We start from the raw sequence: 26,945 nt of genomic DNA, 5'->3' as shown, positions 1-26,945 counted from the left end.
TTGAGAAAAAAATACTTTTCAAAAAATTCTTTTATTTAAACACTTGATAAAAATTATTAAAATACACTTGAAAAGCTATTTTGACTAGTTGTCGAACACTCGACTTATTTTTTAAATTAAACACTTGAAAATATATTCCAAATACACACTAAATTATTACCAACTAAAATTTATAAACTAAATTGTTATAGAAACTAAAATGATCCAAAACTAAAGATAACAAAGATAAAAATAATTTAAACCTGATAACTTTTCTTTTAAATTTAATTATTGTTCTTTTGTTTTTTTATTTAGAAAGTATTTATATTTTCAAGAGAAATTTTCACCAATAGAAAAAACAAAAACTATTTACAAAAAAAAAATTGATAGAAATTGATAAACTTTCATCAATGTCTACGAGTGATAGACTTGTATCAATTTCTACCAATAGTATCAATAATAGACTTTTCTCAGTTTATATCATTGGTAGACAATAAACCTCTATTAATAATAGACTTTTATCAATTTCCATCATTGATCGACACGGATAGATTTCTATCAACGTCTATCAAAACTTGTATCAATTTCTATCAATGATAGACTCCTATTAGCATTTATCTATGATACACAGTGATAACAATATCTATCACAACTATAATTAAATTTTATGATTTGTGTAAATATTCTCTCTTATTTTTCTATTTTGAAAAATTTTCCTATTTTAAAGTCAGATTAAATAATTTTAAATTTAGATACATCCATGCTATATCAATTTTTATTTCCCACTAGGTGAACAATAAAAAGATAGACCCAAGTTAACGTTTTTTCCCCCATAACCGTATCTACTATCAGAACCTAGTACAATTTGGAGGCCAAGGTAGATTACAAACATCAAACCTAAATTTTAGTGTTTCTTTTTTTTTTTTCACTTTTTAGGTTAAAAACGGGTTTGTTTGATAAGCAAACACGTCTATAAAATTACAGGCAAATTGTAAAAGGAAATAGTTTGTAAATATATATTCAAAATTTCAAAATCTCAACTTTGCTTCTATTTGACATCTTTTTCTCTACAAATTTTCTCCTCTTAATTCCTCTAAAATCTTTCATTGGGTTTCTCTTACTAATATTCTGTCCAAAACATATCAGTAGGTGTGTTGTGACATTTTTTTTTTTTTTTGGTCACATTTGATTTTGATTTAATTATAATCAAATTTTCTTTTTTTTTTTTTAATTTTTTTTAAACTTTTCCTATATTTGGAAATACTATAATTAATTAATCTTACCTGTTTCAAATCACACCCAAACACATTACTCCATTCCATTCTCAAATAATAACAATAAAATCACCCTAAAATGAGATAACTATGTCCTATAATTAAGTGGCAATACAAAGTAAGATTCAACTAAAGAGACAAACATTTGAATCTTGGTAAATCTCTCTCTTCAAATTGCTGTTGTGAGGGATTGGTATACCATACCACCAAAATGACATAATGCAAATTTATATACTTCTTCAAAAGTTAACTCAGTCCTCTAGATTTGATGGCAGAGGCAAACATGAACTCTCCATTATCTACCAGAATGTAATATACGCGAATTGTTCAATACAAAATTAAGACCACTTTGAATCAAGAAAATATGAAAAGTAGAGGCTAAGACCTCCATATATGGTGATGAAATGTTGCCCCTCAATGGCAAAGAAAGAATTGGAAATACAAATCTCTATAGGATGAAATCTACTTTTCTACTCACAGTTGAAGGTTGTTCTTGGTGCACAAGTAACTTCACACTTCGGCCATGCCATGGAATTTTCACCTATTTCGCTTTTCTAACAAAAGCTATCAAAAATCAAATACACTAATTTCTTCCCCTTGGATGTGTAAGAAAGTTTCTAAGATGCTCTCATTAGTACGATAACTGAAGGAAAAATGATTTGAGAATGAAATCAATAACCTTAAGCCTGTACAATGAATTCCAATTGCCCGTTGTTGACGATAAAAGCAAAGACATTTCTTCCCATTTCATAATCTCTGCACTGATCTCACGAAAATGAGGTAGAAAGAGAGAGAATGAGTCTATTAGAAATTAGAATCTAAAAAGAGTAATTTGAGTAAAAACTACCGAATCATTGTGAAAGAAGTATGTTTTACCAGATGTGTATAAACAGGGATATATTCACATGAATATAATTCAATCATTATATGTTAAGAACACAACAATGATACACAAAACCAAATATGAAAAGCTCGAGATTTGTTTGTTAAGCATAAATCTGAGATGCCCATAGGCTAGACCAGACAGCTAGTTCCTAGATTAATTTTGTAGAAATGTAGGTAACAGCAGCTAGCCAAGGGGTGGAAATCAAGGCCGAGTATGATGACCTCGGCCCAAACCTGAATCTAGAGTTGAAAGGAGGCAGCAATCAAGAAGAGAGTCTTTGATTATGTTTTTAGAGTAAAAGAACCAAGAAGGCATAACTGAGAGCTTGGTTTCTGCAGCGAAGGAAAATAAATCGTGGCATATAATTGAAGAAAAAGGAATTGCAAGTCTGATAATGAAGATTAGATAATTACTGAGGGAGATAAAATTAGGGAAGAACCTCAAGAAGCAGATGAAGGGAAAGTGGCAGATATCTCATAATTTGATCATGGGATCAATTAAGATGGAGGGAGTTCGATGATATAATTAAATTTGCCTTCACCCATCAACTTAAGCTTTTGGGTCAATCAGTGATTTAAGATGGTATCACAGCAGGTGGTCCAAGGAGGTCCTATGTTCAAGCTCCTGCAATGTTATTTCCTCCCATTTAATATTGATTTTCATTTATTGGGACTTCATATTTCAAGCCCACAAGTGAAAGGGAGAGTTGGATGATATAATTAAATTTGTCTTCACCCTTCAACTTAAGTTTTTTGGTCAATAAGTGATTAGAGAAAATGGTCATTTCAAATGTTGATTGCCAGGTCGTGCAATTTCATCTCTGCTGGCATGGAGGCTAAGCTGTGCATCTGCATACCATGGACAACGAAGTGATGTGGTGTCAGAGCCACCTGTAAAGGAGTAAGGGTTGGTATATAAGGGAGCGATCTTGGAATTGCAAGGACGACCATGGAAGATTTTCAGATGCATAAGCATGAAATGATCATCCACCTTATAAAATGTGAGTCGACTACAAATCAATTGTGAAATTTATTGAGAGCAACTGTCCAGTGATCATTTTGTAGGTACCTCCATCCCAAACAAAGTCTGGTAATCTTTTCTAAGCAACTGACAGTTCTGTAGTGTAAACTAATTTTCTGAAGACAATATTGGAGAAAATCTTGTATTGATCTAAAAGAACTTCTTATAACCTAGGGACCCCTATTTAAAAGCTACAAGCCAGCCTTTGTTTCTTAACTAACCAGTAGCCAGTCTAATGAGCAACTAAGTCCTTTACCTAGGTAAAAAGTTGAAAACAGAAACTGAAGTTTAAACCAGAAAAGAGACCAAAACAAAACAGAGATTACACCAAAACCTACAAACCAAGGTTGTTATAAAGGTAGTAAAGAATTTATATCACTTTGATGGGAGCTCTCATGACAGTAAAGATATAACAAGGAAAGAAAATACAAAACCAAATGAGCAAGGGTCAAGCACCCTCGTCCTGTGCATATCCCACGTGATTTTTTAGCAAAACATACACAAATTATTCAAGGATGTCCATCGTCTAAATTCTAGAACATATGAGGATATCTGACATCTAAATTTCTTGCCATACCATTCGGAGAGTAACAAGGAAACCCATATAAGAGATAATGTAACACTCGGCCCCTTGTTTCAGAATCAGAACCCTGGAAATCAAATTCTTGGGGGTTTGTTTTGGAGTTCTCAAAACCTGGGAATGAGATTACTGTGTTTGGAGATTAGTGTTCTGAAGCATGGAAATTAGATTATTGTGTACAGGCAACAGTGTTCTAAAGCTTGGGAATTAAATTACTGTGTTTAGGGTTCAGTGTTCCGAACCCTGCGTTTGCACAATTTTTTTCCCATTTTTTCCTTGAACTATTTTGTTCTCTTAGTTTCTTAGTGGGTGTTCTGTGAAGTGTAGAGCATCGATCAATTTTTCTTGGGACTTTTGAATGAAGTATTTAATTTATGTTATAGTCTAAGAATAAGAAAATTTCCAACAATCAAAACATTGCCTACCATAAATAAAAAGGATAACATATCACGGCAATGCCTACCATAATAAAAAGGAAAACGTAACATGGCAATGCTTGCGGTCATGAGCTTGAACATGATTAAAAGTCTAGAAGTAAGATACAAAAATATGAACAAACATTAAAATAATAATAATGATAATAATAATAATAATAAATAACATGACATAATATAACATGGCAATCAATGTCCACATAAACTTGTCACCAAAAAGGTCGAGCAAAATTCAGTGAAGCAGAGTGCAGAAATAGGAGGCTAAATCCTAATATAGAAAATAAATTCACTTTAAAGGTCATTCATAGAAACATATATTTATCAAATAAGACAGAGATAGCATTCTATTCAAATAGATGTCTAATCTTGAAGTTTTGTTATTTATAGGAAAAAAAAAATTGAGTTTGTACTTGGAAATATTGTGATAATCAAGCAAACACATCTATCAAGAGGAAATATAATTTTGTAAGTACTAACTATAACAAGTTAACAAGTTTACTGAAGTATATATTTCCTAAAGTAAAAAAACAATTTTGTAATATCAAACAATTCTTTTCATTGGGTTTGTAAGGCTTTTCCTAATTTAGGGTTTCAACTACCATGTATTATAAAAATAGAAACTTGGCTTTATGATGGCGAGTGGCAAGCAACTGGCCATGGGGTTGTGTTTGCAACCCCATAATTTTTCTGAAGTAAAAAACAATTTTGTAATATCAAAACAATTCTTTTCATTTCGTATGGCTTTTCCTAATTTAGGGTTTCAACTATCATGTATTTAAAAAATAGAAACTTGGTATTTTACTTATGGTGGTGAGTGGCAAGCAACTGCCCATACAACCCCATAGCTTTGTTTTTCTTTTTTTTGCAACTCCAAGATATTGATAACTATTAAATGATATATAATCAAAGCTACCTTCACCCATCAGCTTAAGCTTTTGGGTCAATCAGTGATTTAAGATAGTATCAAAACAAGTGGTCCAAGAAAGTTTTGTGTTCAAGCCCCTGCAATGGTATTTCTTCCCCTATTAATATTGATTTTTACTTGTTGGGCATTCTCCATCTCAAGCCACAACTGAGGAGGATTGTTAAATGATATATAATTAAATCTACCTTCACCTATCAGCTTAACATTGGCTAAACATGGTTTTGAGAAACCCAAAACCACACCACCCAACCCAAAACAGGGGCAAGCGACCCCCTATTCATCACTGAAAGTACAAAGAGAGGTATGGGATGCCGAGAGAGAGAGCGAGAGAGAGAAGTACATTGTATCGAAGCCCAACAAGTCCTCTTCAAAGAGGCCAATGATTTGAGTGGATTGAAATCTGGCTTTCTATTTTTTACCCTCTCAAACATATGAGAGGAAATGAATAATTAGAACTTATTCGATTACATCATGTTCTATAATAATATTGTCCATAAATATAAAGAATTAACATGTGATCTGTATTTTATTGTAAAAAGGGTGTTATAAATGCAGACATTGAGAGTCAATTGTAACGTTACCAATAAAGAATCTGAAGCAGAGGCAGTCGCATAAACTTCAGTTTGAATCTTTGAACTGCCGATGCATTTTTCAACTGTTTCATAACAGCTATTATAATTTTGTTGCTTCGTATAAATGGTGCAGCTCTAGTCCTCATAACGAGATCGGAGGCTCCTTTTCTTGATTACCTGACACAAAAAGGGGCAAGTTTCAAAGTACTTCGATAATAACTTTAACTCATAAAAACATTAACAATAATGCCACACGAGCAATATAAAATATCCTCCTAGTCATTCAATTCATTGTGATCACTGATCACCAAAAAAATCCCCAACTGGCAATGAGAAAAAAGAAGAATATTATAACATTCAGAAATATTATATAGTTTTAAAATATTAATAAAAAAAAAAAAAGAACATGACTGTTGTGCTAAACTTGTCCGTAATAAAAATTCTTTCTGGACCTACCACTAAGTAATTAAAGATAATTGGGTCAATGGACGTTCATGTAGCATGTTGCATCTAAATTTAATATAAGCAACCAATCGAGATAATTGATTCAGTTTATGAATGGAGAAATGGCATTTTTCCCTTCAAGATAAAAAAAGGGTTGACAGCAATTGGTGCGTTAAAAAAAATACGGCAAGATTAAGATTATTAAAAAAAAAAAAAAAAAAAAAAAAAAACCTTAACCCTGCATCTCACCTTGGAAAAATATTTCTTCCGCAATTTGATTGCTGTACGTATACATCTTTTGACACTAATCTTCAGCATCTTATCATTAAAAATCTGTCAAAAGATAATTGTCATTGCCTGCTGTAGACATAAAATAGCACACGCCTATATTGTGCTCTTCCACAGCCCAACCCACCCCCAAAAAAGAGTGAGAAAGGAAGATAGAACAGAACTTGACAAAAGTAGTGTAACAACTAGCAACTTAGAATAATTAAAAGATTGTTGTTCCACGGACAAGTAAACTTTTCATGATCAAACACATAAACAAACACAAATACACACAAATACACATGAGAAATAAGAATCTAAATTCATAGGGTACTTGTATTTTACGATATTTGATCAAACACATGTAAACATACACAATGCACAAAAACACAAATAAGAATCCCAATTATAGGTAAATTGGGATAATTCATTTTAACCAACGATAAACAAGATTAATATGAAACTACCCCAAGATTATCATGCTCTTAATACTCTTGCTCATTGTAACCAGAACTCTAAATAAATAGAAGAAATAACTGGAAATCCAACTTCACACCTGATGAAACCTAAGTAGCCTCAAGGATTAATCCTCCAAGAATCAAGATGATAAAGCTTTTATTAGAATGAATAATGTGTTCCATACAAGAAGAGAATGTTCCTATTTATAGAGTTTTATTACAAATGGGGAAAAAAAGGGCATTAATCTAGAATACCCAATTAAGCCTTATTCTTCTTACATCATTCTACCCCTCCAAAAAGAAAACTCGTCCGCAAATTTAAAAAGGAAAAAAAATGATGAAGCAAACAAGGAATGATATAAACTTATCCAATGGAATATGACCAAACCAACCTCCTACATTTTGAACAAAAATATTATGATCAAAGGGATAAATTTGAGACAAAAAATCCAATATTGCCACCAAAAGATGAACTTCTCCATCAATCACAAACTCAAAAAGATGTTTCCTTCAAGTTCATTCAAAACCATATTCAAATGACCAATCACTAAAAAACCACCTTCCAAAGGGAATCGTTCAAGAATCACGTCTTCTTTATCATTTGCTTCAAGTTCTTCAACAGTTTGGTGATCTATTTCCAACGCAATCAACGTGTCGTTCTTGCTCGATTCTTGCTCAGTGTTCGGTACCTCTTTTCCATCTTCTTCGTTGGATTTTTCTTCTTCACTTGAGACAATTTCCAAATTAACATCTTCAAATTCTTCCTTTTCTTCTTCTTCAACTTCGTTCGTATGATTTTTGTCCCAATCACCTCCGTTGACTACATGGGCCTCAACAAGATTTTTCCCAATTTTATCTTCAAGGTTTTCTATTTGAAAATTTTCCAATTGTGATTCTTTTGTTTTTTTCTTCCTTATATGAAATTAATATATTCTTAAACTCTTGCAAATAAATTGATAAATGATCAATATGTTGAGTCATTTTTCCCAATGAACATTGGATTTCTTTTGCTGTTTTCTATATTTTGTCCAATGCTATGGGATCAAAATAGTCATTGTGCTGGATTCTTGGATATGTTTCAATCTCATAGTGGGTATAGAACTTATCCATTGATTTTCTTGAATCAACCTTTCTTGATCGTGTTTCATAACCAAAAGAATGATTTCAAGTCTTGAACATTCTTCTTGTAAAATCGATTCTTGATGATTCTTTAATTCATCTAACTTCCGATCTTTACGTTGATTTCTTGAAAAATGGGTTTCATTGGATCGTTGAGCTCTTTTTCGATATTGTCACCTTCTTATTCCCTCCCAAACTGACTTAAAACGTCTTCAAAGTCATTAGATCACTAGAATAAAATTTCCAACGTGGATAATGATAGGTTCTTTGAGAAAATCGAGCATGGACAAAATTAGTATATTGAAATTCTTCTTCTGAATCACTTGAGTTAGAATCCCAGCATTGTTTTTTGAAGTAAAATTGATTTTCTTGCATATAACAACTACTGGTCTTTTTTTTGGACATCTTCTTTGATCGACAATAATCCATTCTTACAAAATCTTGAAAAATCTTTGATTTCTTCTCTTTCTTGGAATTTCAAGGGTTTCCCCTAATTAGATGTGGATTGTTCGACAACGAGCACAACACACAAAGCTCCTTCTTGTGATCGGCATCACCAAGAGTTTCCCGGACTTCCACCAACGACAGTCAACATTGGCTCAGACGGACTCTGATACCAAATTGATGTAGCCTAAGTAGCCTCAAGGATTAATCCTCCAAGAATCAAGATGGTAAATCTTTTATTGGAATGAATAATGTGTTTCATACCAAAGGGGAATGTTCCTATTTATAGAGTTAAACAAGTTGGAGTTAAAAGGAAATTAACCTAGAATATTGCCTAATTATTCAATTAACCCCTATTCTTCTTACATCAACACCAATTGGATATCGGTGAACCTTCCCCATTTAGAGAAGAAAGCCTTTTTCCAAGTAGCCAAATGTTTTTAATCCAGAAGGAGCCCAAGATACAAGGAAGGGAATTGACCCACGTCACAACCAACCAAAGGGGGCCATGGACTCAACTTAGAAGAATAGTAGTTAAGAACAAAAATAGAACACCCCCTTCCTCTTGTTAATTTTAGGACCAAAGATCGCTTTAAAAAAATATCAAAAAAAAATTTGTTGAGACTTGAAAGGAATTTTCCTCTCTGCAAAAAAAAAGAAAAGAAAAAAAGGTATCATAACAAACTAAAGGCAAACTAAAGGCGATGCAAGCTGCCGTACTGCTTCCCCACCTTGAAACCTTCAACCACTCCTTTCTTTAACGCCAAGTGACACCATCCTACTCAAAACGTCCACCACTAGGATGAAAGGAAGGGGAACCCCTTGCAAAAAATCCCTTGAAGCAAAGATCTTACCTCATGGCTTCCAATTGAATAACGGTTGAGAAATTAGTCCATCCTAATACAATTCCAAATACAAAATCTCCACTCAAAACCAAACCCCTTCTTCCCCAACACATTATCTAAGAAACTCCCGTCCACATGACCATACTCTTGATCACGTTCTCCTCTTACTCGCCCCATTTGAGGCTTATTTCTCCTAGGAATATAATAAATTGCCTTTGTCCCTTGTAACCACTTCTTTCCTCCAAGGGGATTTCTCTACTGTGAGAAAACGTTGCACAGCCAACATCCGACATTGTGGGTTGGGCATGAACCTTGCCTTCTTTTTTGGTTCCTTGCTGTCTTCCTCAACCTCATAGTCACTAATCTCAATGATCTTGATCTCAGGGTTTGCTCCTCTTTGTGTTGAAGGTTTGCCTGAACAAAAGGTTCTCCAAGGTTCATCCAGTCTTTCATGGGATAAGGTCTTCCCACACTCATTCCCATCTCATTGTGGTTTGTTAGAGATCATTGCTCCAACGCAACACTATTCTCTAATAGCATTTGCACATTCACTACACCTCCTTCATGTAGCTACATCCCCTTCTCCAACCTTTTTTTTTTTTGGTAAAAGAAACATTTCATTGATGAATGAAATTAAGGGAGAACCCCAAACACCTAAAGGTGATTACAAAAGAGAGTCTCAATTATTGACTAAAAAGGATAAGCTAAAATGAGAGAGGATGCTTTGTTTTACACCATGAAAAAGCAGTAGACAAAAACGAACTCGATAAAACAAACAAAAAGAGAAAAAGTCATGAAAAATCCTTCTATTCCTTACATCCCATAAACTCCAAAAGAAAGCACGAATCAGAGCCAAATCATCTTATTTGTATCACCAAAAGGGTGACCCACCAACACTGATGCCAAGATGTCATAGATGGTATTTTGACATGTAAAAGACCAACAAAAGCCCGCAAAACAATATCCCAGAAGCTGGTAGCATAAGAGCAATGCAAGAATAGCTCCAAATGGAATTGATTAAAAAGGAATCCACTGTTGACAGTTGTGTTTCTCGTAGGAGAACCATACCAGAATATGATAAACCAAGGTACATTTCCTCCAAGAATTAAGGCCCTTACATTCCAAGTTAGGAACTTCATTGGTGAACCCTCCCGAATAGCCAAGGTGGCTGATTTGTCATAGTGGATAGATGTGTATAACCTTGTAATTCTCGGTGAAGCATTGGTTTTTTGCCTGCAATAGTTTGCAATTTTTGGGTCTTAGAGGGAGGAGGGTTGACTGGAATTTCCATAACAAAAATGGCCATGTTTAGTCAATAAGGAACCTAAATCCCGATAAGACCAAGGAAGACCACTTGTTCCTATTCTTACTCACACAATTTTAGGTCCACGTTTTTAACCCAACTTGTTGGAGTTGCCTAACCAATTTTGACCTCGGTTAACAAATATGTGTCCTCACTTTAAAGGGGAGTGGCTTGTGGAGCAAGTCCTTTCTTTTTCTCTTCACAAGTGTGTTCTTTGGAGTCTTGTGCAGCCCCCTATCCACATTACAGCATCAAAATGCCACGGAGAAAGAATGTGTGCCCTTTCTACGCACATCCACACACTGACAGCCTACATACGTCTGTTCCATACATGATGCCTGCCTGCCTGTGGGCACATGCTCCCCAGCATGATGGCATGTCCTGCATGGGTGCGTGCCCACCTATACACATATTAAGGGCATCCAACGTCTAATTAAAGAAAAATAAATGCAGAGAACACAAAACAGTCAAGAGCCAAATCAGAAAAGTGTCCTATATGTTCTGAACAATGTCTGATAGAACTGTATTAGGGAATAGAGCTTAAACTGATATTTCATTGATGATATGGAAGAAAGAATTGGTAATATTTACCAGAATCAATTAGCATAAAATATATTCAAAAGCATATACCTTTATCAGATCATCAATAGAACGTGTTTCTCTAATTATCTTTTGGCGATTCATTATAAGGATTGCTGCAACACAATAAACAGGAAGCTCGTCATCACCCTGCTTAGTTGATGATATTACAGTGCACTTCTTCATAGGATCATTCCTTGAACAAAGATTCCTTGTCAAGCCACAAAAAGCATGAGCAGATGTTGACTTCATTCCAGCATTGTCACATGAAGAACGTTCCAAATTTCCATTAGTTGATTGTAAGGTGTCTTTCATGTTAATGTGACTATTCTCCATGTCTCCTTCATTTGTTTCCACTTCCGAGCCTCTTGGAAGTTGTAATGTCAATGCTTCTAGACAACTACCCTCTAAACTGTAAACTCTTGATTCATCAAAATCAGCAGCCCACATCATCTGAATGAAGGACAATAAGCTGTTAGGATTGAAACAGTATTTCTTAAATTACTAATTGACCCAAAAGCTTAAGTTAGTAGGTGAAGGCAAACTTAATTATATATCATCTAGCACTCCCCTCACTTGTGGACTTGAAATATAAAGAAGACCCAACAAGTAGAAATCAAATTAATTGGGGAGGAAACAACATTGCAGGGACTTGAACACAAAGCTCCGTTGGACCACCTGCTCTGATACCATCTTAAATCACCAATTGACCCAAAAACTTAAGTTAGTGGGAGAAGGCAAATTTAATTATATATCATCTAACAATATTATATTTTCATTTCAGGTCAGCCATGAATAACAAGCAATTGCCCAATGTTACATCAATTTTAGATATATAAAAAAGAACCCAATTACAAATTCAATCACTATGGTGTATTTTAACTTAAAAGTGAGAGTTTGAGAGAATGTATTATTTACCATTCATCAAATATCAAAGAGAAGTTATTATCCACAAGAAAAGATTGAAATATCCATCAATATGTCGATATATCAATATAGATATCAATATTTTAACCATTAAGGAAATCTAGAAGTCCAAAGAAAGTCAATGTTCTATTGTGTATCGTTCACTAAATATTTATGTATGCATATACTTTAGGAAGTATGAACACACTGAAAAATAGATGTTAGCGTTAATTCCTATACAAATAGAGCAGTAAATAATAAACAAAGGAAAAGAAGACTGAACTCATTGAATTTCCCATTACCGCCAAAAGCCACCAGTTGAAATTTGTGGCACCAGTTGGAATTTGCAGGGGAATGAAGCTTGAGGTTTACGTTTTTCAAGCCTAAAGCATTAGTAGATAGGCTTATACCTCCATCTTCAGAGGCTTACGCCTCTTTTACTGTGGCACAGGTGTAAGCAAGGCACCTTAGAGCCACCTCACCTCAAGGCTTACGCCTTAAATGATTTTTATAACATCAGTAACGATATCCAAAATAACCACCATGGGTTGCTTTGATCTAATGGTCAATAATGAAGAATGTAAACTGTTGGATTTTCTTTATATTTCTCTTAATATTAGTTGTCTTATTTGTAATATTTTCCTTATTAGTAGATATTTTAGCCTTATTGGCAGATAATTTTTTCCTTATTGGTATGGATGGTCTTCCTTGAATGCAAGAATGCCTTGTATTTGATTCAAAATATTGAAGAAATAAAATAATTTTATTTCCTCTCAAAATTCAAGTTGGAGCAAAGATAACAATGAATTCAAAAAAACTAACCCATGTTCTCCTATTTTCCTTGTTTTGGGTCATAAAATAAACGGGCACAAATGATCATAACCACTAACTTGTTATACCATATATCGCACCCAAACAAGAGAAAGGCTAGAGATAACAAAGACAGTTTCCATTTTGTTTTGGACGAGAAGCTGCATAAGCGTGAGAAGATGTAGATGAGCTTGTCTATCGTAATTAAGTATTAGTACAAGTACTTGGTATAGCAGATAGTCTCCCAAATATATCTGTGCTACAAATGCAGCTTGTATCATCAGAAAGCAAAGCAGAGTTGAGCATACAGCACGCAAAACTTATTCATTACATAACAAAGGAAATATGAACTAGAAGAGTTTATTATTTATGCTATAAAATCAGAACATATCCCTCCATAAGCTGCCCATATGCTAGAAAACAACGTAATGATTCCTATTTGCTGAACGTGGAGTGAAAAAGAGCACTAACCTCCCACATACAAAGTGCCTCATTAAATGATAACTCCCGACGAAAAAGTACCAAAAGCATCGGAAATGCAAAATGTAGGCTCTCAGCACCTACATGTGACAGGTGAGTGAAGATTTCCTTGTCAGTAAGTTCCAAAATTTTCCACAATGCTTCCAACTGTTTCATCACCCGAGTTGGGCCTTCCATTTGAAAATTCTCACGCTGGAAGATCGCAACAGCATGAATGTCAGAGGGGGAGATAATAAGAAAATCCAGCCCAAGATATTTCCAACATTACTCAAGTACCATTCTCCTTAAGAGCATCTCGAAGCACCAAAATGCATCAGCATTATCCTCAAATAGAACAACAAAAGGAGACAGCAAGTCACTCATTCCTGAAATCATAATTGATAATACCATATATTGCAGCAAATTATATTAGTAGAAAACATGGATGAGGAAACTGATACAAAAATAAAACAATTCACAACCTTGACAATAACCAGTTGCAGGATCAACCCATGCATAAACTGCAAGGATATCTGACATCCTAGCTAAGTTTCTTGTATCCTCGTAGAACTCAAGATGACTATCTGTTCGAACCACATCTACCACTGGACAAAAAATACAAGTCCAAGAAGTCAAGACTATCAAGAAAAATTAGATCTGTACATCAAAACATAGACCCAGATCTGCTCTTTACTGATATTTACCTATTCGGTGCAGGGTCCAAAGCCATTCAGATACTCTGTCTTCACTGACAGCATTATTACGGTAGACTGTTGCATTTAAGTATTTCGTTTCTGGTACAGTTGGCTTCTTGTTATTGCACAAGCTATTCTGCTGAAATTCTGGATCACTTGAATCAAGATGTATTATTTCAGTTTCAGAGCTAATGGGATGAGAAACATTGTTAGAGGACGAGGCAGTTGATTCAATAACTAAATCTTCATTGTTATTTATCTGAAAACTGTGCATGCTGCCATCTTCAAATCTCAGTTCACGTTGAGTTGAAAGTTTGGCATTATGAAGGAAATATTTGTTCTTATCTTTGTTGTCCTTAAACAAGTCAATGACTGGTAGAGGAGGAAAATCATAATCATTTTCTGTAACAATTGCTGATCCATCTGCTTCACTCCCAGGTTTTAGGGAATAACAATTGCAAGGACCAGAAATAGGGACACAACAGGTAGATCCATCTGCCACACTATCTGTACTTTCCCTAATGCTTGCAAGTTCTGCTGAATCACTCGAGCTTTCCCTTCGGCATGTGTATGATTTATCTATACAATTATTATTCCTACAAAAAGAATCTTCTACTGTATTAGTATTATGAACGGAAACTTCTCTACTTTCACTCTCAGCTTCCCTTGGTCCATCTTTAGATGACGTCCTCATATCCATAACTTTAGAACCCACAGGGTAGGCAAGAGAACCAGTTCCTATGCTAGAATGTATCATCCGACACTCCTCTATCAGGTCCTTGTAACGTTCCCTGCATGAAAAGTTTGTCATTTCATTTGTTAGCGAACCATGAACCAGTACAATTCCACATCTTCAAGTACTATGAAGAAAATTCAAACAAAAAAGGGATAATATTCAGTTCAGAAATAAGAAAGGTCTATAGCCGCTGGCAAACAAGAAACAAGAAGATAACAAGAGAGAGGGAAGAACAAAAGAGAAAAAGAAGGATCCTCTAATAAGAACTTATTGTGTAGGTCATCTTTTCAGTTAGAACTCTGTTTAGAACATCATTCACTTTCTCAGTTCCTCTCGGTGCATTCTATCTAAATCTTTCTTAGCTATGATTCACCATTTTAAATAAGAAAATTTTCATCCATATAATTATTTTTGGGTAAGAAACTACGCTTTTATTGAGATAAATGAATATACAATGGCATAAAAAAAAACCAAACTCAATAAAACAAAAGAAAAAGAAAAAGCAAGAGGTCCAACACTAACTATAGTAACGGACCCCAATCCAAAAGAACAAGACCGAGCGCTACCATTTAATTACAAAAATATTTTGTCTTCGACACCCAAAGAGACATGGAACCTAACAAGGGATCAAACATCCAAAAGGTTTAGAAACCAACACCGGTGAAGTGGTGTTATATCTAGCCGCCTCCCAGAACATCCTTACCTAATCTCTCAACCACTATAAGAATTCTATAATTCCCCTCTCACTCCAAATGCCTAGTGGGGTCAAGACTCCAAAAGTGAATATCCCACTACCTCAGACCCAAAGTTAAACCCCTCAAATCTAATATAAGAAGGATGTGACATCTTCCATTTCCCTATCAGATAAAGAGTGACGGATACCAGGTGAAAGAGAAGGAGATCTCTACAAAAGCCCAAGAAATCAGTCAGAAAACAATTCTCATGGAAGACAAAGGATATAAACGAGAAACCCCACCTATATTAACTTCAACTAGTGCATCAAAGCTAGAAGCTCTTTTAGAGTTTGAGTTTACTTTCGATTCATTCATTAATTTTTTTAATAAAAAAAGGACTTCTCATTGATAAAATGACAAGAGACTAATGCTAAAAAGTATACCACACCAGAAAATATAGGAGAGTAATGAGATAATAGAGACAATACAAAACTTAAACAAAGAAAATAAACACATTCAAATGCAAGCAAATGTCTTGAATAGAATAATTCGCATAAGGCTTCAATGAAGAACGCCAAGAAGAGTCTAAAAGACGAGTAGAACCCAGAAGATATCCATCAAAATGGAATGCCTTGAAAAATCTTCTTGAATGCACTGTGGGCCAAACTCAAGGGGCCAAACAGAAGGAGAAATCCAAATACTAATGCTTAGAAGCAGGGGAATGAAGCATAAGTTTACCAAACCAACTGTCCAAAGAAGAATTCTACAAGGCTTGCAACAATATAGTAATATCCAAAAGGCCTGCAGCTTGAGTGATAATATTAAGTTAAACAAACCTAGTGTTGAACTCTCAAGGTTGTAGTGAACTTGGGCCCATCAAGAAAAGTTAAAGTCCTCCCAAAACACCGAGGCTCAAGACAAAAGGATAATTTCCAGCCAAAGAAATCTCAGTAGCTTCAAACATAGTAGACTCCCAACAAATGATCTTTAAAAATCCAAAAGCTTCCACAATACTTGTTAGAATCATTTTATTGAAAAAGTGTGCCACCTTTAAGAAATCCAAGGGGATCACCAAAATATCAACCCACATGCTATGAATACCATCCAGTCCAAAGGGATCGCCAAAATCAATTTATTCATTAATCAAATTTGATTATGACTAAAAAAATTTTAGAAAATAAAATGGATAATATTTTTTTAAAAAAATCATTTGATCTCTCCCCTTCAGAAGGATTAACATCATCTGTAAAATTGGGAACAACATACAATAACAGCTTCTGGCATGATAGGTGCTTATCAAATTTGCTGGATTTCCCAGTCTCTACTCATGATCCTTGAAAAAGAATGAGCTCGGATTCATCAATCTTGACCCACAATGACAAACTATTGGGATTATATTTTCACAGACCTGACAAAGTGGATGGTTCTCCCCTACAACCCCATTCTCCATGGAAGATTAATGGGTATGGCTAGGATTCCAACTTCTTAATGAGATCGTTATACAAGGATCTTACTTGCAGCCACTACACAGCTCCAACATCCATATATGATATGACAAAATTTGGAAGGACAAATAGCAATCAAGTTTTTCTGCTGGGAATTAAGCCATAACTTCATCAATACATGATTACGCATCAGAATAAAATTCTAAAGTTTAGGTATGAAACACAATTCAACCTTTATTTAATTTAAAATATAAAAACAGGTGGGGGAAAAATCTGAATGGAATGAAAAGTTTAAGAAACCAATTATAATAATGTTCATTATTTCCTTTATTATGAAATTTTATATTGTACTTATTGTATTATATTTGCTGTATTTTATTATTTCCTTATTTGTAATTATTTTATTTTTTCCTTATTTGTAATTGGATATTTCTTCTATTTAAGAAACCCCTTCCTCCTAAGATTAATAAGAGAAAAAATAATGTTTTTCAGCATGATATCAGAGCAACAAAATTTTTGAAACCTAAAAAAAAAAAAAAAAAAAAAAAAAACCCTATTTTTTTCCTTTTTGAAACCCTAGAAAAAAGAACCCAGTCTTCTGTCGTCGCGATTTCGCAGACTGCTGTCCGACCGTGTCTGCATACCCGACTGCCGTTTCCGCTATCGACCGGTTGCCGCTGTCCTTCAGCTATAATTTTCCTAGTTGCTGGTTCGTTTAAGCCTCTGTGCTGTTTTTTTTTTTCAGATCTACTGATTTTGTATTTTGGGTTTCCTTTTTTTCAACGATATGTCGGACATTAAGATACCCATCACTCGAGTTTGCGATAATCGTGGCCATTCAACCGGTCCCATTGTCCAAATAACTACCATTCGACTCAATAGGATAATTTTCTTTGTTGGTCCCAAAGTGTTCAGATGTATATTCGTGGACAAGGGAAGATTGGTTACATCACAGGAGAAAAAACCATTCCTAGTCCAGATGACCCTTCATTCGCCGAATGGGACACTGAAAACTCCATGGTTATGACTTGGCTTGTCAATTTCATGGTCGAAGACATTGGTTGTAACTACCTGTGTTACTCTACTGCCAAGGAATTATGGGATAATGTAACTCAGATGTATTCTGATTTGGGCAACCAGTCACAAGTATTTGAGTTGAACTTAAAATTGGGTGATATACGACAAGGAACTAGCTCCGTTACACAATACTTTCACTCATTAAAAATGATTTGCCAAGACCTTGACCTCTTTGATACGTATGAGTGGAAGCCTACAGAGGACCAAAAGCACTATAGGAAAACTATTGAAGATGGTCGTATTTACAAATTCCTTGTCGGCCTCAATGTTGAGTTCGACGAAGTTAGAGGCAGAACACTTGGAAAAACTACTCTTCCAACTCTTAATGATTTTTTTTGTAGTTCACAGGGAAGAAAGCCGCAGGAATGTTATAATTTGCAAAAAACCTATTGACTCAGTTGAATGCTTTGCGTTGGTGACTGAAAATACTGCAATGAAAGCTTCTAACCAAATCCAATAAGCCACATGAAAAGCCTCGTGTCTGGTGTGACCATTGCAATAAACCTCGACATACACGTGAAACTTGTTGGAAACTTCATGGAAAACCTGCGAATTGGAAAAGTTCTAAGCAACATGCCTTTAATGCTAATATTGTTGACTCCAGCCCGTTTAATAAAGAGCAAATTGATCAAATTTTGAAACTGCTACAGACCAATTCATCATTTGGTAATCCTAGTGTTTCCTTGGCACAATCAAGTACTTGTCTTCAAGCTCTCTCTTACCTTAATTCATCTCCATGGATTATAGACTCTGGAGCTTCTAATCATATATGACCAGTTCCTCTTGTTTATTTGAATCATATTCTCCTGTGTATTGCAATGAAAAAATTCGCATTGTCGATGACAGCTTCACCTCTATTGCAAGAAAAGGAACTATTCCTTTGACTACAAAACTTATATTACGTTCTGTCCTTCATGTTCCAAAATTAGCTTGTAACTTGTTGTCTGTTAGTAAACTCTCTAAGGATGCTAACTGTCGTGTTATCTTTTGTGAAACTCATTGTATCTTTCAGGATCAGGAATTGGGGAGGACAATTGGACGTGCTAGGATGATTGATGGTCTCTATTACTTTGATGAAGTTTCTGCTAGTCATAAAAAAGTTCAGGGCTTGAGTAGTGTTTATTCTCCTTCTGTTAAAGAAACTACCATGCTTTGGCATCATAGATTAGGGCATCCAAATTTCTTTTATTTAAAGTATCTGTTTCCCAATTTAAGGATTTGATTGTTCAGTTTTTCAATGTGAAAGTTGCATTTTTGCCAAACATCATCAATCCACCTATTTGCCCAAACCGTACAAGGCTGCATCACCTTTTTCCTTAATTCATACTGATGTTTGGGGTCCGTCTAAAGGCATTGCTAAGCGAAAGAATAGGCACTTACTTGAAGTTGCTCGTGCCCTTATGTTCTCTATGAATGTTCAAAAATATATGTGGGGTGATGCCATTCTTACAGCTGCATATCTGATCAATCGAATGCCGTCTAAGGTTTTGAATTTTAAAACCCCTCTTAATCACTTCAATGAGTTTTTTTCGAATAATCGGCTGTCTTCTAATTTATCAATTAAATTGTTTGGGTGTACTACTTATGTTCATACTTCTCTTTCTCGAACTAAGCTTGATCCTCGAACCACTAAATGCATTTTTGTAGGCTATGTTTCTCATAAGAAAGCTTACAAATGTTTTGATCCTTTGGCCCACAAGTATTTTGAAAGTATGGATATGTCTTTTTTGGAAAACCAAACTTTTTCTTGCCCAAATTTTCGTAGGGGGAGATATCTAACCTTGAAGATAATTTTTGGGATACTTTATCTCTCCCAAACATCAATGGTCCTGCAATTATGAGCTCTAGTCCTTCGATACCAAGTATGGAGAGTTCTTCAGGGGGAGAAACATTACAAAATTACTCTACAAGTCGAAATCCTGAACTTCAAGTTTACACTAGAAGAAACTTGACTCAAAGAGTCAGAGATCAGACAATTGACTTATCACAGAACCAATCAAATACTCCGATAAATGATCCTGAAGATCCAGGTATTAGACACCCTACTCCTATTTCTCCTAGTTCTTCATCTCCTTCTAATCCTTTACCTGATGTCTCTGATCTTGATATTCCAATTGCCCATAGGAAAGGTACTCGTAAATGCACCAAATTTCCTATTGAAAACTATCTTTCTTATCGTAGATTGTCTGACTGTCATAAAGCCTTCACATCCAAAATAACCAACCTATTTGTTCCAAGGAATATACAGGAAGCTCTAAATGATTTGAATTGGAAATTAGCAGTGATGGAAGAGTTCAATGCACTGAAACAAAATTGCACATGGAACATAGTCGAACTACCAAAAGATAAGAAGACGGTGGGATGCAAATGGGTGTTCACTGTAAAATGTAAAGTTGATGGTAGTATTGGAAGGTACAAGGCCAGATTGGTTGCCAAGGGGTTCACTCAGACCTATGGCATTGATTATCAAGAAACATTTGCTCCAGTAGCTAAAATTAATTCTATTAGAATCTTGTTGTCTGTGGTAGTTAATTTTGATTGGCCCCTTTATCAACTTGATGTGAAGAATGCCTTTCTCAATGGGGATCTTGAAGAAGAGGTTTTTATGGACTTGCCACCTGGTTTTGAGGTGGATCTCGAGATAAACAAAGTGTGCAAGTTAAAGAAATCATTATATGGGCTTAAACAATCTCCCAAAGCATGGTTTGAACGGTTTGGAAAGGCAGTCGCAAGCTATGGATTCAGTCAAAGTCAAGGTGATCATACTATGTTCTATAAACATACTGGAAGTGGTAAGTTGGTCGTTTTGATAGTGTATGTTGATGATATCATTCTTACAGGTAATGATGAGACAGGACTGAATATCTTGAAGAAAAACCTTGCTAATGATTTTCAAATCAAGGACCTGGAAACCTTAAAGTATTTCCTAGTAATGGAGTTTTCCAGATCTAAAAATGGCATTCGTGTCAACCGGAGGAAGTATATTCTTGACCTACTGAATGAAACAGGTTTACTTGGTTGCAAGATAGCAGAAACTCCTATTGAGCAAAATTTAAAATTGGTTGTTGCAACTGAAAAAGAAGTAAAAGAAAAGAAAAAGTACCAGAGGCTTGTAGGGAGACTCATATACCTCTCTCACACACGTCCTAACATTGCTTTCGCAGTTAGTGTAGTAAGTCAGTTCATGCATGCTCCCGAGTCAGTTCACTTTGAAGCAGTTTATAGAATTTTGAGATATTTGAAAGGTACTCCAGGAAAAGGTATATTATTCACGAAGCATGACCACCTAAACATTGAAGTTTACACTAATGCTGATTGGGCAAGAAGCACGACTGATAGAATATCTACTTCGAGGTATTGCTCTTTTGTTGGAGGAAATCTGGTTACTTGGCGAAGTAAGAAACAAAGTGTGGTTGCAAGAAGTAGTGCTGAAGCAGAATTTAGGACAGTAGCCCATGGTATTTGTGAGGGCATATGGATAAGAAAACTATTGAAAGAATTGAATTTCTCTCAGACAATGCCCATACGCATCTATTGTGATAACAAGTCAGCAATTTCCATTGCCCACAATCCAGTCCTTCATGATAGGACCAAAGTTGATAAACACTTCATAAAAGAAAAGATTGATGCAGGAATAATATGCATTCCCTTTCTCCCGATAGAAACGCAAATTGCAGATGTGTTAACCAAAGGTCTTCCAAAGTGGCAATTGAACAAGTTGATTGACAAGCTAGCTATGAATGATATCTTCAAACTAGCTTGAGGGGAGTGTTGATTATTTCCTTTATTGTGAAATTTTATATTGTATTTATTGTATTGTATTTACTGTATTTTATTCTTTCCTTATTTGTAATTATTTTATTCTTTCCTTATTTGTAATTGGGTATTTCTTCTATTTAAGAAACTCTTTCCTCCAAAGATTAATAAGCGAAAAAATAATGTTTTTTTAGCAAATAATAATAATAATAAATGAATAATAAAAGGGATGGTAATGTAGAGAATTTTTTCCATGTTGACATATAGACATTGACATATATATCTACAAGGATGTATAAAGGGCTCAAAAGTAAAATGCATGCATGACTACATCTAAAAACAAATAATCTGACGTAACAATGGAGAACTTTTGTTCAAGGGAGATAAAAAGACCTTCTGGCAGTTCTTAGTTGGCCTCGGTGCTCAGCAGTGCTACCTACAGCATAACAACCAAGCAAAAATTCCCATACTTCTGCCCTAATAGATGGATCCACACCCTGCCAAACCACAATTAAACTTCACTGTTTTATACACGGTAAGACAAAGAAGCGTCGATAAAACTACCTGTTTTTGTGATCAAATACAAAGAAAAAGGCAGTTATTGTCTTTTCTGTGTCTTTGGAATTTAAAATCAAAGTTCTATTTTTTGTAATTATTATCTCACAATTTTGTTCACTAGATTACTAGCTGGTGACCATTTATTCATTTTTGTAACTTCAGTTATTTGTACATCTTTTTTCTTAATGAAATTAGCCTTTTATCAATAACAAAATACATACAAAGGGCAAGTAACTAGTTATCAAATTGAAGAGGAAACAACCAAACACGTACTCATGTAAAAGCTATTAGGTGTCAGGTGACAATGGATAGTCACGTCCTTTTTGGAGGCCTCGGGACGTTTTAAAGAGTCCATTGGCTTCCAATCATTCTTGACAAGGATTCAATTAAATAAGCTTGTAAGGCACCAACTGCTTGGTGATTGGCAATGGTTGTTCATGTGATTGGCAATGGTCATAATACTTTATTATGAAAAAACCGATGGGTGGGAACCATCGCCCTTAAAGATGCTTTCCTGAGGCTTTATGCTCTATCTGACCACAAAGAGGCCTCCATTGCTCAATGTTGGAACCATGACCATCAAGCATAGAATCTTGGAATGAGACGTAACCTTACGAAAACTGAGATTGTGGAATGGACTACCATGTCCTCTATGCTCTTGCCCCCAATCATCAATCTTACTGCGAATGATACTTGGAGATGGATTCTTGATAAATCCGATTGTTTTTCATCAAAGTCAATCACTCTGCATATGACCTCTAGAGGACAAAATCAAAATGCTTCTCTCTACAAGAATATTTGGAAAGGTCTCAATCCCAAAAAAGGTCCGGTTCTTCCTTTGGAAAGTCAGTCATGGTAGCATAAGTACTACAGATGTTCTCATCAAAAAGGCCCCATTGATTTCATTGGCTCCTAATTGATGTGTTCTTTGCCATCAAAATAGTGTATGCATTTATTGATCTTTTGTGACTTTGCTCAAAATTTTAGGAGAGAATTATACGGTACTTCAAATTCCATATGGTGTTCCCAAATGACCCTCTCACTTTGTTGAATGTGCTTCTGATCGGCCACCCATTCAAAGCTGAGAGGAAGATCTTAGTGGACCTTCATTATCAAAGATCTTAGTGGACCTTCATTATCAGTTATTTGTACATCTTTTTTCTTAATGAAATTAGCCTTTTATCAATAACAAAATACATACAAAGGGCAAGTAACTAGTTATCAAATTGAAGAGGAAACAACCAAACACGTACTCATGTAAAAGCTATTAGGTGTCAGGTGACAATGGATAGTCACGTCCTTTTTGGAGGCCTCGGGACGTTTTAAAGAGTCCATTGGCTTCCAATCATTCTTGACAAGGATTCAATTAAATAAGCTTGTAAGGCACCAACTGCTTGGTGATTGGCAATGGTTGTTCATGTGATTGGCAATGGTCATAATACTTTATTATGAAAAAACCGATGGGTGGGAACCATCGCCCTTAAAGATGCTTTCCTGAGGCTTTATGCTCTATCTGACCACAAGGAGGCCTCCATTGCTCAATGTTGGAACCATGACCATCAAGCATAGAATCTTGGAATGAGACGTAACCTTACGAAAACTGAGATTGTGGAATGGACTACCATGTCCTCTATGCTCTTGCCCCCAATCATCAATCTTACTGCGAATGATACTTGGAGATGGATTCTTGATAAATCCGATTGTTTTTCATCAAAGTCAATCACTCTGCATATGACCTCTAGAGGACAAAATCAAAATGCTTCTCTCTACAAGAATATTTGGAAAGGTCTCAATCCCAAAAAAGGTCCGGTTCTTCCTTTGGAAAGTCAGTCATGGTAGCATAAGTACTACAGATGTTCTCATCAAAAAGGCCCCATTGATTTCATTGGCTCCTAATTGATGTGTTCTTTGCCATCAAAATAGTGTATGCATTTATTGATCTTTTGTGACTTTGCTCAATTTTAGGAGAGAATTATACGGTACTTCAAATTCCATATGGTGTTCCCAGACCCTCTCACTTTGTTGAATGTGCTTCTGATCGGCCACCCATTCAAAGCTGTCTTAGTGGACCTTCATTATCAAAGATCTCCATATGGTGAAATTAGCCTTTTATCAATATGACCCTCTCACTTTGGTTCAGGTGACATGGATAGTCTCCTCCTCGACGTTTTAAAGAGTCCATTGGCTTCCAATCATTCTTGACAAGGATTCAATTAAATAAGCTTGTAAGGCACCAACTGCTTGGTGATTGGCAATGGTTGTTCATGTGATTGGCAATGGTCATAATACTTTATTATGAAAAAACCGATGGGTGGGAACCATCGCCCTTAAAGATGCTTTCCTGAGGCTTTATGCTCTATCTGACCACAAGGAGGCCTCCATTGCTCAATGTTGGATGACCATCAAGCATAGAATCTTGGAATGAGACGTAACCTTACGAAAACTGAGATTGTGGAATGGACTACCATGTCCTCTATGCTCTTGCCCCCAACATCAATCTTACTGCGAATGATACTTGGAGATGGATTCTTGATAAATCCGATTGTTTTTCATCAAGTCAATCACTCTGCATATGACCTCTAGAGGACAAAATCAAAATGCTTCTCTCTACAAGAATATATTGGAAAGGTCTCAATCCCAAAAAAGGTCCGGTTCTTCCTTTGGAAAGTCAGTCATGGTAGCATAAGTACTACAGATGTTCTCATCAAAAAGCCCCATTGATTTCATTGGCTCCTAATTGATGTGTTCTTTGCCATCAAAATAGTGTATGCATTTATTGATCTTTTGTGACTTTGCTCAATATTTTAGGAGAGAATTATACGGTACTTCAACTTCCATATGGTGTTCCCAAATGACCCTCTCACTTTGTTGAATGTGCTTCTGATCGGCCACCCATTCAAAGCTGAGAGGAAGATCTTAGTGGACCTTCATTATCAAAGCACATCATTTGGAATGAACGAACGAGACGAATTTCACTTTTTTTTTTATAATCTTTTATATACAACTCTTACTTGGTGTAAACTCACCCTATCTTTTTGGGATTACAGTCTTACATCCCTTACTACACAGTGGAATACTATTATGTATCTCACGTGACAATTTTGCCCTTCTGTAATTTCATGATATTAATGAAATTTCTCTAACTGTTTCTCATTAAAAAGAAGAAAAAAAAAGGAAAAAAAGGGTAAGGCACCAACTGCCAAGAGATGAGATTACGATGATAAGTAAGTTGCTCCTCAAATTATTCAATAAAACTCGATGGAGATTGAAAACGTGAAAAAAAGAAAACCAACACACCAATGCACACGGGCAATGGAAAAAAGATATGGTTTTTACTTTCATTATCTCTAGACTCCAAAGCATAAGACACGTGTGGAGGACCACTTAAGAAAATCAATCATATTAAGATGGCCATTATCAGCTTTCAAATGTACAAGGAAGTCGTGAAGAAGTTGGGAGATGCTTGATAGAGGTTTTTTCCCCCTCCTACAGGAACACTAGAAATGAATGTAAGACTAACTTTGGTGGATTGGGAAATTTCCCCCCTACCCATTTCAAAATGGGTTTAGGAGCTGGAAACCACAGAGTTTGGACAAGGCCTTCCTTGCTAACTAGGATTGGCGCCTCTTGAATGAAAAGGTCCACTATGGAGAAGAATAATTGGCCAGTAAAAACCCAAATGGCTCCCCTTCTCTAAAAGAGCCGGGGGGAGGGGGGGGTGGGGGTCATTTTGAAAGGCCTTAGGTCTCTATTGGCCTATTGGCTGTAGATAGTCATCACCAGCAATCTGCACTTATCCCTTCCGAACAAAGGGCGAGTTCCTTTCTTATCTTGCCCAAAAACTTTCTGGATTCTCATTGGAGAAAAAATCTCCCGCAGCAAGGTTGGAAGCCGGTAAAGGTGATAAAACTCTTCTGTGGAAGGAGTAGTTGCTCTCATATCAAGTGCCCATGTTCTATGGAATATCCAAGGCTGTTTTCTTTTTCAAGGAAACAAAGCTTTCCATCGTTAAAATGAAAAGAGACTAATGCTCAAAGTACAAGGAAACTAAACTAAAATACCAAAATGAATACAAAGAAAAGAAAAGGACTAAGCAGGGGAAATAAAATCAATCAAGAAGAGGCTTGAATTCTAGCTGAAATTAAGTGAGCAATCTAAGAAAGAGAGACGTATACAAAAAAAAAAAAAAAAAAAAAAACCCACTGAACTCAAGAGGCATAACCAAGGCTGTTTATAATTTTTCAATCCAGGGGAGATACAATAAGCTTCTTTAAGAGCCCTCACAAACTTCCTCATGAAACAATATTCTCCATCTACTGGGCAATCTCACCTGCCACCAAAAAGTGGGGAGGACATAAATGAAGGATGACCCGACCACATATTTTAAAACCTAAAAGGATATAGCCCAGCTAGGACAACCATAATCCAGAAATAAAGGCCAATGATCAAACGTCACGAAATTCCTAACCTAGAGACAGATCCAAATTTAAGTAAAATTCCAATCACTCTACAGGCAACAAGGACCTGTCTATCTTACTTTGGGCTCTGTAATTAGACTCGGGTAAATCTCCATTCATTGAGGGGGAAACAAAGAGCTCACAATTCTCAATGAACCAATTAAACTGTCTCATAAATCTAGTCTTCCTTCCACTGGAGCCTTCTCCAGGACTCCTAACCACACTGGAATCCACAACCCAAGC

At 35.6% G+C, this 26,945-nt stretch overlaps 1 protein-coding gene across 11 annotated transcripts in view; it reads right to left on the bottom strand.

Moving 5' to 3' along the window:
• Nucleotides 1-1,465: 1,465 nt before the first annotated feature.
• LOC120075279 (Ypt/Rab-GAP domain of gyp1p superfamily protein) overlaps nt 1,466-26,945 on the bottom strand; it is a 47,452-nt gene continuing 21,972 nt past the window's right edge. For 6 of the 11 annotated variants that reach the window (XM_039028537.2, XM_039028529.2, XM_039028519.2 and 3 more), the window contains 9 exons: nt 22,081-22,184; nt 14,009-14,790; nt 13,787-13,909; nt 13,602-13,690; nt 13,317-13,517; nt 11,181-11,582; nt 6,364-6,447; nt 5,680-5,847; nt 1,466-2,014 (listed from right to left, as the gene is read on the bottom strand). In XM_039028537.2, coding sequence (XP_038884465.1) covers nt 5,806-5,847; nt 6,364-6,447; nt 11,181-11,582; nt 13,317-13,517; nt 13,602-13,690; nt 13,787-13,909; nt 14,009-14,790; nt 22,081-22,184 — 1,827 coding nt within the window. In that variant the 3' untranslated portion in view covers nt 1,466-2,014; nt 5,680-5,805. Of the gene's footprint in view, nt 2,015-4,207; nt 4,268-5,679; nt 5,848-6,363; nt 6,448-11,180; nt 11,583-13,316; nt 13,518-13,601; nt 13,691-13,786; nt 13,910-14,008; nt 14,791-22,080; nt 22,185-26,945 lie in introns of those variants that run through there. The other 5 variants (XM_090306480.1, XM_090306481.1, XM_090306479.1 and 2 more) reach the window with 2 other exon arrangements.

Source organism: Benincasa hispida, chromosome 1 (assembly GCF_027475165.1).
Source record: "Benincasa hispida cultivar pf3 chromosome 1, pf3_genome.v1.1, whole genome shotgun sequence".
In the NCBI taxonomy this organism is placed as follows: domain Eukaryota; kingdom Viridiplantae; phylum Streptophyta; class Magnoliopsida; order Cucurbitales; family Cucurbitaceae; genus Benincasa; species Benincasa hispida.
The sequence above is the reverse complement of the archived record's forward strand: the minus strand, read 5'-3'. Positions and strand labels throughout refer to the sequence as shown.